Here is a 16,877-nt window from a genome sequence, read left to right as displayed (position 1 = left end):
TCTGAGTCTCACTCGGTCACCCAGGCTGGAGTGCAGTGGCACCATCATGACTCACCACAGCCTTGATCTCATGGGCTCAGGCAATTCTGCCTTAGCCTCCAGAGTAGCTGGGACTGCAGGTGTGCATCTCCACACTTGGCTACATTTTTTGAGTTTTTTTTTTTTAAGAGATGGAGTTTCATTATGTTGCCTACACTGGTTTCGAACTCCTGGGCTCAGTAATTCTTTTGTTTGACCTCCCAAAGTGCTGGGATTACAGGGGTGAGTCACTGTGCCTACCCAGAGTCTTCACTCTTTAACCCAATACCCTAAACTTCCTCTTTGTGGTTCAATGTCTGGCAGTTCACGGCAGTCCACATAAACGGTGACCCTGTGGTTACACAATAATCTGCAGGGCTCTTAGTGGCAGACCTCATAACATAATTAGAAGCCAAATATCCTGACTTCTAGCAATGAACAGGTGTGATCAAAAACAAGACTCATGGGTCCAAATACTGAAACCAAGATGCAAATGTTTGCCTGTTTAGTCAGTTTGGGGAAAGGACGCAGAAACCAAGCTGGAATGAGAAGTGCAAGATGAGTTAGGGGAAATTCCTATGAAGGAAAAAGGGAAGAGAGAGCAAGACTAGGTGTGAGAGTCTCAGACCACAAGGAAGTTCTGACACTAGTCAAGGGAGGGAGGGAATGAAGGAAGGCTGGATTGGAAGCATGTCTGACTGCAGCAAAGCTCTGAGGAAATTGGGTCAAGTGGATGGAAAGCCCAGGTCTGTGATTACTCAGTAGAGGAGCCCAGTACTGGGTGGAAGTGGCCCAGCTCCAGGCTCAGTCATAGCTGGGAATAGCCCAGAGAGAACATGACCTTTGCATAAACGATCCCAGAGGAAACAGCTGGAAGCTGTCAGCCAACCAGCTCCTCACAACTGGTTCTCTTTAAAGGAGGTCTGGTTGAGTGTGATGGCTCATGCCTATAATCCCAATGCTTTAAGAGGTACAGGCAGGAGGATCGCTTGAGGTTAGGAGTTCAAGACCAGCCTGGGCAACATAGTGAGAACCTGTCTCTACAAAAAAAATTAGCCAGGTATGGTTGTGCACACCTGTAGTCCTAGCTACAGGAGGCTAAGGTGGGAGGATCCACTGAGCTCAGGAGGTCAAGCCATGATCGCAGCACTGCACTCCAGCCTGGGTGAAAGACCTTATGTCTAAACAAACAAACAAACAAACAAAAAAGGAGGTCCAGATAGTGCCTTCCCATGGCTGCCACACCTGTATTCCATGAATTAAACTTCTCCTATCACACAAGATAAGCCATCGGTGTTCACTGTCTCTCTCTCACATAATTCACACATCTGAGCATGTTTTTCCCCTCCTTCAAAGCATGTGTTGGTTTGGCCTTACTAAACGTGTCAACTCATTTAGTGAAAAATATATGTTTTCCTGAAGAGGGGTGGGTGGGGCGTTTTCTTGTTTATTTCTCTACCATGAACATACTTGAATTGCCACAAAGAAGTTACTATGGAAACTGCTCTCAAACTCCCAAGATAAAAGGTAAAAATGGAACACTTTGTTGACATGAAATGGTAAGTCTCTGGAGACCACTTTTTCACAAACTCTCTTGGTCTGGTTTTCCTGAGTCTTTCAGGGGTTCTCTTGGATCAAAGGTGGAGAGGCAGGTTTTTTTGGTGTTACATTCCAGATGGCCCCAACTGATTGTGAAAACACTATATGTGACAACTCTGGGTTTAATTTAGATACACCCAGACCTGGTGTTGGAAAAACAAAGTAGATGGCAACATTGTACTCTCGGGACAACTCTGGTGTGGCTGACTGCACTGCTGTGAACACTCAGACAGGCCCCGGGCGGAAGGCAGTAGTTTTTGTGCCAGGCCCATCCTGCAGGTGCACTCTGGACTCACTTGTTTGAAAGTTAACTTGCTGAGCTCTTATTTATACAAAGTAGTTCTTCTTTCTTATCTCCTCTGGCCACATTCCATCCTTTGAATCTTGAGCTGGACAGTTCTTTCAACACAAAACACAGACTCCTCTGAAGGCCCCATTCCTGTCTGTCACCTCCTCTTCACCTGCCCCTCCCCACCCACCTCTGCAACTCACTTTTTATCAGCCTGAGCACTCCTATCTTGACATAGCTCTGGCTTTGTCAGGATTTCTGCTCTTTGTACTTTTCTGCCTGTCAATTCCTTCAACTTGCTTCTCTTGAGGCCTCAATCCCAAAGCCTTACTGAAACCCCTTTCAAAGTTCCTTCCAATAATTAAAGAGATGGCAGCTCTAAGAGGTGGCTTGACTTGAGGAATCAGGGGTCAGAGGTTTTGGGTTCTTGATTTGGGATGATTGTTACCAAGCTTCATGAATAGTAACCATCAATTCCACTTCTTTGTGAATCAGAGTCTTCATCTGTTTTCTCCACCAAGAATTATTTTCTTGTGAATCTTTTCTTATGGTCAGCTCCTTTTTTATCATGCAAGTTTTAGCTTAAATATAATGTCCTCAAAGAGACCCTAAACATTCCCTAATGTTATTTTTCTCTAACGTCATTCTCTATAACACTATCTTGTTGTTTTCTTCTAGTAATTACTATCTGCAATTATCTTAAATGTTTCCTTGATTACTATCTGTTCCCTCTAAAGACATTTAAGTTCCAAGAGAGCTGGGTCCATAGCTGTCTTCCCCACTTCTGGCACATAAAAGATGTTCGGCAAATATTTACAGACTGAACAGATCTGTAAAATGTAAGTGGTTAGATCAAATGCAATTTAAAGTTGCTTGAAGTATTAACATGGGCATTGACAAAAATGAATAAATGAAGGTCAGGCACAGTAGCTTACCCCAGCACTTAGGAAACCAAGATGGGAGGCTTGCTTGAGGCCAGGAGTTTGAGACCAGCCTGGGAAACAAATAGAGACACCATCACTACAAAACATTTTTTTTAAGTGAAAAATGAAGTGATGACTGCCATTACAACACAACAATGAAAGCAGTGTGTGTTCCTATGTTTGTGTCAAGAACACACACCTGCTAAATTCTCGGGTGTAGGTAGTGCTGTTCCCCTAAGGACCCCCAAAGTGAAGGCACTGTGTCCCAGAGGCCAAAGAAATGACCTGGAGACAACAGAGGAGACATGGGTTTTATTCAGAACTTACGTACAGAAAATGTGGTCAAGGAGTGGTAGGCTGGACAGTATAAAACTGCTCCTGATTGTAAAAGGCACACAGATTATAGAACATTTTACATAGGGTGGGACACGGGGTTATGTGTGAAAAATGTCGGGCTTTTAGTGTGCAGACATAGCATGAGAACACGCTTACACATATGTCTCATGTTCAAAAAATAGCTGCAATTTCTCTTTAGGGGAGGAATTTTGTTGCTGTTGCTGCTGTATTACAGTGAACTAGAGTTGGACAAAAGGCAACCAAAGGTTATGGGCATTGATCCAGGAGTGCCAGATCTAGTCTCAACCCGCCCAGGAGGTCCAACTGCCTCAAGAAAGGTGTGTGAGAACATTCATTCAGCGTAGCTGCAAGATGTGGTCATCAGGCACAGAGAACACTTTGACCATGGCCTCAGCGTGACCTGCATACCCAGACATCGAGCCTGAGGGGAAGGTCTGCCACCCTCAGGACCTCTTCCCAGGCCACCCTCAGGATACCTTTCCAAGCTCCAACCCACTGCTTGGGGCCATATTCAGAGTGTGCTGAGATTGTGGCTGAGTGTGTTGCCCTACAGAGTACCATTTATAAAGCACATATATATGTGTGTATATAATGGGTTGTCTTTCTGGTTTCCCACGGAGTGTGAACTTTCTGACGTTTATAATAAAGTATCTAACAGGGATAAAAGGTAGTTGTCTAAATATAAAACCACCATATCATAAAATTAGAGTGGAAAAGGATTTAGAACACAAGTTCTTCAAATTACGGGAGTGGAAACTAATGCCTAGAGTTGTAAGTATATTTGGATATTTGGAAACCAACACAGCCATGTGTCTGTCAATGAAGAATAAGTATGCCAATTATATTTCCGTATAATCGTCATGAATAACACAGCAATGCTTTACATTTGGAAAGAATGTTTGGCTAGATTCTACACCAGTTGTTCTGAAACTTGAGCGTGATCAGAATCAATTGGGGGTCTGTTAAACCACGGATCGCCAAGTCTAACACCAGCGTTTCTGGCTGTGGATGTGGTGCGGGGAGGGCTGGGAGGGCTTAAGAGAAACCATCCCGCTCAGCTTAGTACACCAGTTCTTGCAGCTGGACCACCCCGCTGGGCAGACAGGAAAAACTACAAGTCCCGGCGTGCCTCGCGGCAGCGGCGGAAAAGCGGGCACTTCCGCTCCACGCAGCGCCTCTGCCGCCGCGTCTCGACGTGTCACCGGTGGCGCTGCTGCTGTGGCCAGAGTAGGAGCTGACTGGGGGAGTTCAAGTCGGCGGGCGGCGGCGACCCCGGTCTGGAGCAGCACCGGCGCGGAAGTGCTCCGGGGTCCGTGGGGAGGAGGAGAGGGAGGCGGCGGCCCGGCCCGCGCGGGGCACGATGTTAAACATGTGGAAGGTGCGGGAGCTGGTGGACAAAGCGTGAGTATCGGGGGGCAGTTGTGGCCGAGGCCCACACTGGGCGGGGGGAAGGGGAAGAGGAGCTGGCCCTAAGCTGGGGGCTGCCGGCGTCACGCCCCCCGGCCCCGCCAGCCCCATCATGGCGGCGGGCGGCGCCCTCCTTGGCCCCGGGCCTCGTCCCCACTGGCGAGGCCGGGTAGGGACCCCCTTTCAGAACATCCTCTTAGCCCCCTTCCCTCCTTTCCAGGCCTTCTTGTTCCTGTCCTTATCCCGACCGTGAGTGCAGACGCTTTGGTCAGAGGAGTGGGAGTGTTGTCTGGAGCCGGGTCACTGCCCTGGCCCAAGGACCGTCTTGGCCCCCGGCTGTGCGCTTTGCCTCCCGGGCAGCAGGGACAATTTGGGGGTGGGGGACACAGTGCACTGGCCCTCTGTGCCCTTCAGGGTGTGGTACGGAGAGTCCTTAGGCCCAGTTGAGGTATGTCTTTTACCTTACTGGGCTCGTTTTAATTTCAAGTGAACCTGAAGTCTTGCAGTGGGTGATAGGTGTAACAAGTGGCATTGTGGTCAAACCGAAGTTACTCAAGAAAAGACTCATCCTTTGCTTTTCTTACTCTAGTGAAAGTAGGTGACTTCTTGTGATTCTTTCCCTGTTTCCTTTTCCATCACACTTCATATTTGGTGTGCTTGTTTCATTCGGTTAAATTAAGACATTAAGAAATTTTCCGTAAAGAAGAAAACAACCCAGGTTTATGTGCTCTTAACTTTCCTGACAGGTAAAATGACCAATGCATAGTTTGATTTTCTTTAAGACTGAAATAACTTTAGTCTCTTACTTGCACTAGGAATACTTTAACATTTAATATACTTAAAATGTAAATTGAGTATATCAAATATAACAGTGGTTAAGTAAGAGCTTCCAGGCTAGCAGGAAATAAAGTTTTAAGTATTTATTCTGTCGTCTTCCTTTTGGTTTTGATGATTGTGCAATAAGTAGTGAAAACAAAAAAAACCCAGTTCATTTGTAACACCTACCTGTTCTGAAATCAGGAAGTATAGATGGCAAACTTTTCTTGACACCAGAAAACAAAATAGTTCTCAGTGGCTTGGATAATGCATCAGATAGAATTTAGAGTTTGACCATATATTTCTGTGCTCCCAACGGGGCAGTATAGAGTGTTTAAGGAGCCTGGGTTTCAGAACGTGCAGAGCTGGATTCAAGATTTGTAACCTTGGGCAAGTCACTTAACCTCGCAGTGCCATAGTTTTTTCCTGGGGCAAATTGAAAATACACTGGTGGTATCTACCTTAGAATGTTGCTGTGAGGGATAAGAGGTAAGATTAGATTGCACACGAAGCCTTTAGCACAATATGTTTAAATCGTACTTTTGAAACTATAGCAAGTGTTCAGCATTTAAAAGTAAGATAAACCTCATTAAGAGAGAAGCTCCAAGTTTGAAAAGTGATTTGCCTTAACAAATTTTTCCTTTACTACTATTCAGTTAGCCATTAAGCCCTCGGATATTTAGTTTGGATTATTTAGCTATTTGTATACGCTTTGCTTTCCAAAGATGAAATAAATTGATGGTTCTTTTCTAGATCAAGTCATTGGAACATATATATATGTATATAGCATAAAGACTAGGATACCAATTTAAATAGGTTTTTAAAGTCCGAAAGAAACTCAGCAGAATTACTTCCTCATTTCTAAGTCAGAGGATAGCAGAGTAAAACCACTAAGAAACACCTTGTTCTCTTAGGAGGACTAAATTTGTGGTACTCAAACATTTGAAGAGGCTGTACATTTTTCAGAAGACAGAACTCAAGGCAATATTTCTGCTGTTGTTCCTTTCATTTTTGTTTGTCTTTATCACCTATGTTACTAGTCTTCAAGTACTTCAGGTTAAAATTGCCCCTAAGTAGTTGTCAAGTCATCTAATGGAAGTCTATTGTTGAAAAATAATGTCCGTCTTCCTTTTTACGACCCAATTTAGAGTGTAGACTTGAACCAAGTCTTTCAAGATCATTTAAGAATGGCTGGGCTGGGTGGCTCAGCCTGTAATCCCGTGCCTTTGGGAGGCTGAGGTGAGTGGATTGCCTTAGCTCGCGGGTTCGAGACCCGCCTGGGCAGCGAGAACTCATCTCTACAATAAATCAAAAACTTAGCCGGGCGTGGTAGCGCACGCTTGTAGTTCCAGCTACTTGGAAGGCTGAGGCGGAAGGATCGCCAGAGCCCAGCAGGTCGAGGCTGCGGTGGCTGGAAGCGGCCACTGCACTACAGTCTGGGCAACAGAGTGAGACTCCAACTCAAAAAAATAATAATAATTATAATAATGTTGCCACCAAGGACTCTTTAAAGCTTTTGTGGGTTTCTGACACATATTAAGATTAGAACATGAGTTAATTTACTGATGAATACTCAGATTTAATTTTCATCTTTCACTGGGAAAAGAAGACATTCTCCTACCTTTAAGCATCTTGCAGAACCATGTGCCTGTGGCACTGTGTCCAGTTAGACTTAAAGTGCCATGATGGAGGTGAAACAGAGTCATAGAATGGCTGCTCTGATTGTCAGAGGAATAAAATGAAGAAACAGTGAAGTGACTGAGGACTGCCCTAATAGCTGGATAAATAGAATAAAGGCTTATGTGATGGAAAGGTTAGGAGGTTTGGATATCTTGTTCAAATTAGGGATAAAATGCCAAGGGAACTTGCAAATGGAGAAACAGTGAAATGACGAAGGACTGTAAGTACTGGGTTAAAAGTGAGAGCTCGTGTAATAGGAAGGTTAGGGGTCTTGGATCTCTGGCACAGATTCTGACACTCTTTAGCCGTTTGTATGATTTGAGGCAGAATCACATGAATCTTCAGAGTTTGGGTTTCTTGCCTGTAAGATGAGGGGACTGGGCTCTTTCCAGTTTTGGTAGCTATTTGAATAAATGAGTTTCCTTTAAGAAAAAATAATTGGAACTTGTATTTCACAATAGCAGAAGAATTTTTGGAAAGTCATTATCCTCCATAGATACTTTAGGCTGAAAAGGGAAATTTTCTTTAAAAGTGGTAATCAATACATGTTCTATTTAAATGTTTTATACAGTAAATTAGTACAGCCTGTGATTCAGGAAAACTAGGACTTTTAGTGTATATCCCTACCCATTAAGGTTTACTTCAGAAAGAAAAATGTACTCTTTCAAAATGTGTTTCCTGGAGCCACTCTTAGATTCAGTATGGTGGCAGTTCTTAGGTATAAAGATATATTTCTTTCTTTTTAAAAAAAATTTATTTATTTATTTATTTATTTATTTTGATTTGCAGTCTTACTCTATCACCCAGACTGGAGTGCAGTGGCACACTCCTGGACACCGCAGCCTCAACCTGCTGGGCTCCGGCGATCCTTCCGCCTCAGCCTTCCAAGTAGCTGGAACTACAGGCATGCGCTACCACACCCGGCTAATTTTTGATTTATTATAGAGATGAGGTCTTGCCAAGTTGCCAAGGCGGGTCTTGAACCTGCGGGCTCAGGCAATCCACTCACCTTGGCCTCCCAAAGCGCAGGATTACAGGCTGAGCCACCGAGCCCGGCTAAAGACATATTTCAAACATTGGCTTTTGAGACCTTGAACTTTTTCTGGAATTGGGGGGATCTGTTCTACACTTGTTGCACCTCCTGGTGGTATTAAATGACTCTGTTTTGCGGAACATTAGGGAACTGAGGGAAGGCAGATAAAGCCATAGGCCAGCCAGAGCTTGGAGTGCCAGTTTCGGAAACTGCTCCCACTTGCCGTCAAGTTGCATAAAAGGCAGCTGTGGCAGGAAGGGATAAGTGGCATTACTCTACCAACTAGGACTAGCTTGACCTTTGCTATCCTATGACCTGTCTCCCTTCTTTGAGGCTGTAATAAAATTGGGCATGTTTATATTTTGTCATCTCATACATAGTATAAATTGAAAGCTGTTGCTATTCTGTTATAGTTTATCTCCAGATTTGGAGAATGTAGTGATGGTGATATGGGAGTGGTAGATTAAAACTTTTACCTGTTGTTCAAACCCAGCTAACTTTTCTCTTTCCTTTCAGGGAGTAATATTAACGGTAAATCTTTTTCATAAGTGTCCCTTTTTTATGACAGTGACTTAAACAGCTGGCTAAGGTCTTGTGGCAGCTGCTATAGATAGTTCATTTTAAGTTATTCTGTAATGCATAGCTTGCATTTTCCCCCCATAAGTTGATTTTTGTTGGTATATATTTGCTTGTTTTTAGATCCTAAAAGTTTAGATAATGTAATAAAGCTGTAGGAATTACTCTTCTAGTCTAGTTGACCCCAGATAAACTTTTGCTTTTATAGAGAATAGTACATTCAGTTATTTCAACAGATAATATATTTATGATTTTTTTGGATTAGTACTCTGGTTTTTAAACTTGAATAGTATGATACTTACCTTCAAGAATTTTGCCACTGCAGATATGCTGCAACTTGAACATAATACTAGTTTTGCTTTTCTTTTAGTCCGCAGATGTCTTCCTCCTTACTTTCCTTATCTTACTAGTTAATCTCCGTTGACTTTGCTTCTTGGAACTTGAAAGCAGTGATAGTAAAATGATTGTCAGTTTTCTGGTCTTCCCATATCAACTTTTCTCCGAATCAATTGTAGGTCATTGTTATTGTTGAAACAATGAATTAATTGTCCCTCCCTTCTAGTAACTGGACTTACATAGATATTAAGAATTTAATTCCAAAGAAAGATGAGTTTAACTTATCTTCTGCCAACATTTCTTAGGGGTAGATTTCTGTAGTTTAAATTCATCTATTTAGTTCTATCATTAGGGTGCCTTTAAAAAGCACTTAGCTGCCTTTTATGTTTTTCTGCTGCCTTTAGTATTAGTATACAAGTGATTTTTCATCTGTTTACTGATATGTCCACTGAAAGTACTTAACCTTTTTTAATTCTAAGTACCACTTACTGGTACTTCTAGTTTTTACGGTATGGCTCTACAGTTGAATCTTTTTCTGTACTCTATTATTATTTTTCTACTTATTTCCAGTGTTTATTTAATATTTTCTTTAAGAGAAAAAGCCCATCAGCAGCTTAATTAACTTTTTTAATCTTCTAGGAGCTTTATTGTTTTACCCTTCATATTTAGATCTACCATCTAACGAAATTTTTTAGCTTTTATTATGCAAAATTTCAAATATATCAAGAATAGAGGGACTATTGTAATGAATTTCTGTGGACTCATGACCCAGCTTCAACAATTTAACTAATCTTGTATGAGCTATACTACAAACTACCATCCCACTCCATATTTTGAAATAAATCCCAGATGCCACATCATTTTATCTAGAAATACATCAATCACTAAAAGGTAGGGAGTCATTTTATAAAGTCGTAACTGCAGTACCATTATTGTACCTCTTAAATAAAAGGTGATGCCTTAATGTCAAATGTCCAGTCAGTATTCATTTTTTAATTGCCTCATAATTCCTTTTTGATGTTTCTGACTGGTGGATATGTCTCTTGTTTCTCTTAATCCGTCAGTTTGCCCCCTATCCTCTTTTTTTCTTCTTTTCAGTTTATTTTTGAAGAAACTGGGTTATTTGCATTTCTCTCAATCTGGATTTTGCTAATTGCATCTCCATGTTATTTAAATGTTTCTCTATCCTCTGTATTTTCTGTAAAGTAGTAATTCTATCTAGTCATTTGGTTAAAACATGCTGGTTCCAGTTTTGGGGAGCAAGACTACTTCACAGATTCAAAGTACATTTTTAGTGCTTCTAAAGTTTCTTATATAAAGTTAACTCCTTTTTGTCTCAGCTATTTTCTGGGGCAACATATTTTATTGTTTACTCCTTGGTGTTTTGCTTAAAGCTCACTGCATATGAGCTTTCCTTGTTTAGCCTAATTATCTTTATTTGTCAATCTATGTATTTTTATAGTAATGTTGAAGTCAAACACAATTTCCCACCATACTTAAACACCTCAAAGTGGTATTTAATGGATCTAGGAAGCAGTTTGTGTTTCAGAGATGAGACTGGAATTAAAATCTTAGGTCTACTACTGAGAAACAGTGATCTTGGGTATTAGAATATCTCTGAATTTCCTCATTTGTAAAATGGAGATGATGGTATTTCTCTTACAGGGTGTGAGGATTAAATGTGAAGCACTTAGTATAGTACCTGACATAATAAACTCTTGCAACATCTACTACTATTATTACTGTTATGCACAAGATAGTCTAACACTAGAAAAATCAAAGGAATGCAGTGTTTAAGAGAATAAAGATACTGTTGTTAGCCTTGGATAATTTATACGTATGTAAGATTGTGTCTTCATCCATGAATTTGTTATTTTTAGTGGATGTTGCCCTAAAACTTTTCAACTGAACAGACATCTGAGCCCATATGTAGGAGCACTCATTTAAAGCTCATGTTGTTTGTGTCTTGTATTATTTTTACTACATTATTAATGGCTTCTACTTTAGTATTGTAAAGCATATTGTAGAAGAACTCTTTCAAAAGACATGTTGAGGAATAAAGTCTTTGGAAAGACATATTGCAATTTCCATCTGCCAATTCTTAATATTTTGTCCAGCATGTTTTGTATTTTCTCAAGATTTTAAAGTAACTGTTACTGTAAAGCATTTTTTCTAAAATATAAAAAGATTTATTTCATGAATGCAGATTGAAGCTGACAATTTATCCTTAAAAGACCGAACAATATCAAGAAAAAGAACCCTCTGAAATATGCAACAGCGAATTCATGGTCTTTGACAGTAGATGAGCGATATAAACAAGGAAAGCACACTGCAGAAAGGCCTTTCCCGGTATTCCTGCCACTCTTCCAGATTGGTAGGGAATTCTTTTGGCTTCCCAGGGCCCACTTGCCTAAAAGGTAAATACAGGTAGAAGAACAAAACATTTTCACACTGGGGCCAGTTTATGGCTATGTATTACTCGCAGATAGGTTTAGCTAATGAATTATTAAACTTGAGTGGTTTGTTAATGTGCAACAATAGGCATGAACACTTTGTGTTTCACTTAAAAGTTTAGTTAGCCAGTTACTTTAGAGTATTTCTTTTGACATGAATTTTGTTTATTTTCTCAGTTCTTAGGACAGTATCTAAGTTCTGCATAATTCTGATATAGTTAATTTTTTAATAACTTTTGCACAAACTCACCATTATGTGGTAAATGTGTATGTACACTTTTGAAATATTTCATTTAAGAATTCTCATTCAGATAGCATATATTTTTATAGAAGAAAAAAGAAGTGCATTTAAAATTCAAAATTTTATTTTTCTTTTGTTTTTACACATTTTAGTAAGTTATTAAGGAACAATGCAAATAAGCATACTGAACTTTTTTCTATTTTTTCATTTTCATTCTTCATCTGTAATTTTTAAAGTGACTTAAGACATATGGATAGAACTACACGTTTTAATTTGCATTTAGGCCACCATGACTAAATAATATTCTTAGTTTAATATGTTTGCCTTTTTTTGTTTGTTTTGAGTTGGAGTCTCACTTTGTCACCCAGGCTGGTACGCTCACGGCCACCCCAGCATCGACCTGCTAGGCTCCGGCGATTCTTTTGCCTCAGCCTTCCAAGTAGCTGGAACTACAGGTGTGCGCTACCACGCCCAGCTAAGTTTTTATTTATTGTAGAGATGAGGTGTGGCCAAGTTGCCCAGGCTGGTCTTGAACCCACGGGTTCAGGCAGTCCACTTGCCTTGGCCACCCGAAATTCTGGGATTACAGGCTGAGCCACCTATCCCGGCCCTGGCTAATTTTTGGTTTATTGTAGAGTCAAGGTCTCATCAAGCTTCCCAGGCTGGTCTCGAACCCACGGGCTCAGGCAATCCACTTGCCTTGGCCTCCCAGTGTTTTCCCACTACAGGCTGAGCCACGGAGCCTGGCAGTGTTTGCCTTTTATAAGTTTGGTACAGAATGGGCCTTTGAAGTATTGCTAGCCAAATAAAATGTTTTGCTCTATGATCTGCTCTCCACACAGCAGCAAGAGAGATTCTATAAAAATACCAAGTCAGGTGTGCTAAGAACCTTCCGTTGGCTTCTCCCTTCCCTGCTTACTGGCCTGTACATGATGTGAGTCTTTGCTGCCCCCTCTGACCTCATCTCCCATCACACTCCCTCACTGTTGTAGTCAGTGGTCCTCCCATGTTACACAGCATACACACACACACACACACACACACACACCCACACCCACACCCACACCCACACCCACACCCACACCACTCTTTTTCCCTGTGCCTGCCTTCCTCTGTTAACATGTATTTGTCTGTTGCCTCTGATATATAAGTTCCTTCAAGGGAGGAATTGTGTTTTGTTTCCTGCTATATTACTAACTCCTCGAAAAAATAGCACATTAGTAGGTGCCCAATAAATATTTTTGAATGAATATGATAATCTAGTGACTTGATATTTCTTACAGAGGATATTCTTTAAATCCATATATTTCTTTCTCTTTTTTTTTGAGTTGGAGTCTCACTGTGTCACCCAGGCATGGCATGGCACACTCACAGCCACTCCAGCGTTGACCTACTAGGCTCAGGCAATCCTTCTACCTCAGCCTTTTTTTTTTTTGAGTTGGAGTCTCACTCTGTCACTCAGACTGGAGTGCAGTGGCCTCTCCCGGCCACTGCAGCCTCGACCTGCTGGGCTCCAGTGATTCTTCTACTTCAGCCTTTTAAGTAGCTGGAACTACAGGTGCGTGCTATCACGCCTGGCTAATTTTTAATTTATTGTAGAGACGAGGTCTCACCAAGTTGCCCAGACTGGTCTTGAACCTGTGGGCTCAGGCAGTCCACTCGCTTCAGCCTCCCAAAGTGCAAGGATTACAGGCTGAGCCACCAAGCCTGACCAGTCCATATATTTCTAATAATAAAAGCTACTCATTATTGAGCATGTGCCAAAAACCATCGTGACATGTTGCTATGCTCAATTTTCTGATGAGGAAAGCGGGCACAGAGAAGGCCAAGAACTTGTCACAGGTAACTATCTGGAAAACAGTCTAGGTTTAAATTGAGATGATCTACTTTCAGAGTAGTATATATTTAACAGTTTTTACTAATCTTTTGCAAGACATTATTTAAACAAAAAATTGTTATATAGACATAACTCAGAGATATTGTGGGTTTGATTTCAGACCACTGCAATAAAGTGAGTCACACAAATTTTTGTTTTCCCAGTGCATATAAAAGTTATATTTACTCTATATTTTAGTCATTAGATGTGCAATTGCATTATGTCTTTTAAAAATGTACACACCTTAATTGAAAATACTTATTGTTAAAAAAAAAAAAAAGGCTGATGGTCATCGGAGCCTTCAGCAAGTCATAATCTTTTTGCCAGTGGTGACTCTTGCCTCCGTATTGATGACTGTTAACTGATCAGGGTAGTGGTTGCTGAAGTTTGGTTAGCCATGGCAATTTTTAAAAATAAGATAACAATGAAGTTTGCTGCATTAGTTGGCTTTTCCTTTCACAAAATATTCTCTGTAGCATGCAGTGGTATTTGATAGCATTTTACTCTCAGTAGAACTCCTTTTAATATTGAAATCAGTCCTCTCAAACCCTGTGTTACTTTGTCAACTAAATTTATGTAATTTCTAAAACCTCTGATGTTCTTTTTTAAAAAATTAATTAATTAATTTTCTGTTGTTGTCCTTTTAACAGTGTTCACAACATCTTCACCAAGAGTAGATTCCATCTCAAGAAACTACTTTCTTTGCTCATTCATAAATGCAACTCCTCATCTTTCAAGTTTGATCATGAGATTGCAACAGTTCAGTCACATCTTCAGCTTCCACTTCAGGTTCTCTTGCTATTTCTACCACATCTGCAGTCTTGAACTCCTCAGAATCATCCAACAGATTTGGAATCAACTTCCCCCATAAAGCATGAATATTCTTAATGACATCAAGAATTGTGAATTCTTTCCAGAAGTTTTTCACTTTGCCCACATCTATCAGAGAAGTCACTTTCTCTGGTGGCTGTAAATACAGCCTTAGAGAATGTATTTCTTAAATAATAAGACTTGAAAATCAAAATGACTCCTTGATCCATAGGCTGCAGAATGGATGTTGTATTAACCAGAATGAAAACAACATTAATCTTCTTGTACATCTCCATCAGAGTTTCTGGGTGACTCATTGTCATTGAACAGTAGTATTTCAAAAGGAATCTTTCTTTCTGAATAGTAAGTCTCAAGGGTGCACTTAAAATATTCAGTAAACCATGCTATAAGCAGATGTGCTATCATTCAGGCTTTGTTGTTCCATTTCTAGAGCAAAGACAGAGTAGATTTAGCATCATTCTTAAGGGTCCTAGGATTTTTTGGATGACAAATGAGCATTGACTTGTTTAAAGTCAGGAGCTTCCTCAGTCCCCAACTAGAGAATCAGCTTGTCCCTTGAAGCTTTGAAACCACGCATTGACTTCTCTCTAGCTATGAAAGTCCTAGATGCCATCTTCTTCCAATAAGATGAGTGTTTTATCTGCTTTTAAAATGTGTTATTTAGTGTAGCCTCCCTCATCAATGCTCTTAGCTAGATCTTCTGGATTACTTGCTGTAGCTTCTTCAGCACTTGTTGCTTCACCTTACACTTTTATGTTATGGAGATGGCTTCTTTCCTTAAATCTCATGAACCAACCTCCACTAGCTTCCAACTTTTCTTGTGCAACCTCCTAACCTCTCAGAGGTTAGAGCCTTGCTTTGGATTAGGCTTTGGTTTAAAAGAATGTTATGGCTAGTTTGATGTTCTGTCTAGACCACTCAAATTTTCTCCATGTCAGCAGTTCAGCTCTTTAGTTTTCTTATCATTTGTGTGTTCATTGGAGTAGTGCTTTTAATTTCCTTCAGAAACTTTTCCTTTGTATTCACAACTTAGCTGTTTTTGTTTTGTTTTGTTTTGTTTTTCACAAGAGGCCTAGCTTTTAGCCTATCTTGGCTTTCAACATACCTTCCTCACTAAGCTTAATAATTTCTAGCTTTTGATTTAAAGTAAGAGATATGTGATGCTTCCTTTCACTTGAACACTTAGAGGCCATTGTAGAGTTATTAATTGACCTAATTTCAATATGTTGTATCTCAGGGAAAAGGAAGACCTGAGGAAGAATGACTGGTTGGTGGCGCAGTCAGAATACACACAACGTTTATAAATTAAGTTAACTGTGTTATGAGGCATCAACAATCACCATAACAGATATAATAATAATAAAAAATATTGAAATACTGCAAGAATTACCAAAATGTGACAGACATGAAATAAGCATATTCTGTTGGAAAAGGGTGCCACTAGACTTGTTGTATTCAGGGTTGCCACAAACCTACAATTCAAAAAGAAACAAACAAAAATGCCATCTGCGAAGTACAGTAAAGCAAAATGCAATAAAACTAAATATACTTGTATTTCACTAGCATAAAGATGAATTATTAGTGTATACTTTATGTGAATTAAAATTCCTTGGAGCAAATTTATAGTACTTAAGATTCTGAACCAAATTCAGTGAGACTGTCTATTCTTTTCATTTTATTTTATTTTTTATTCCAGTCTCACTCTGTTGCCCAGGCTGGAGTTGCATACTCACGCCATTGCGACCTTGACCAGTGCTCGGGCAATCCTTCTGTCTCAGCCTTCCAAATAGCATTTTTTCTTTTTTAATTGTAGAGACGAGATCTTGCCGAGTTGCCTGTCTGGTTTCGAATCCCTGGGCTCAGGCAATCCTCTCACCTCAGCCTCCCAAAGTACTGAGATTATAGGCGTGAGCCACTGTACCTGGCCGAGTGTTCTGCATGTGCACATATTGTAGAAGGGATTTTCTTCTGGCCTCTTGCAGTATTCTGAGTGATATCTGTAAGGTGAATGCCCTCAGTGAAAGGGAAACGAACAGATGTTTCCATAGGTGAAAAAGAAAATCTTTGCTATTGTTACAAAGGTTCTCTCTGTAATCAACACTAAAAAATATTGTGACATTCATGAGCTGCATTATGTGCTTCAGAACCGGTGGTCCTCTGTAAACCAACTTCTACAACTTTTTTTTTTGAGCCAGGTACTCACAGTTGCCCAGGCTGGAGTACATTGGCCTGATCATGGCTTACCACAACCTTGACCCCCTGGCTCAGGTGATCTTCCTACCTCAGCCTCCTGAGTAGTTGAGACTACAGGCACGTGCCCCCACACTCGACTAATTTTTGTAGAGATAAAGTCTCACTATGTTGCCTAGGCTGGTCTTGAATTCCTGGGCTCAAGCAAGTCTCCTACCTCAGTCTCCCAATGTGCTGAGATTACAGGTGGGA

General features: G+C 40.7%; 1 protein-coding gene across 3 annotated transcripts in view; it reads left to right on the top strand.

Annotated features, from left to right (window-relative positions):
- Positions 1-4,341: 4,341 nt before the first annotated feature.
- The window catches only part of CLINT1 (clathrin interactor 1), a 69,715-nt gene continuing 57,179 nt past the window's right edge, over positions 4,342-16,877 (top strand). For 2 of the 3 annotated variants that reach the window (XM_008055458.1, XM_008055459.1), the window contains exon 1: positions 4,342-4,587. In XM_008055458.1, the coding sequence (XP_008053649.1) occupies positions 4,547-4,587 (41 nt within the window). In that variant the 5' untranslated portion in view covers positions 4,342-4,546. The remainder of the gene's footprint in view (positions 4,588-16,877) is intronic. The other variant, XM_021711083.1, reaches the window with a different exon arrangement.

The sequence above is a fragment of the Carlito syrichta genome, unplaced genomic scaffold, assembly GCF_000164805.1.
Source record: "Carlito syrichta isolate Samal-C Ts95f unplaced genomic scaffold, Tarsius_syrichta-2.0.1 Scaffold301856, whole genome shotgun sequence".
Lineage (NCBI taxonomy): Eukaryota > Metazoa > Chordata > Mammalia > Primates > Tarsiidae > Carlito > Carlito syrichta.
Note: the sequence above shows the minus strand (reverse complement) of the source record. Positions and strands in the feature narration are given on the sequence as shown.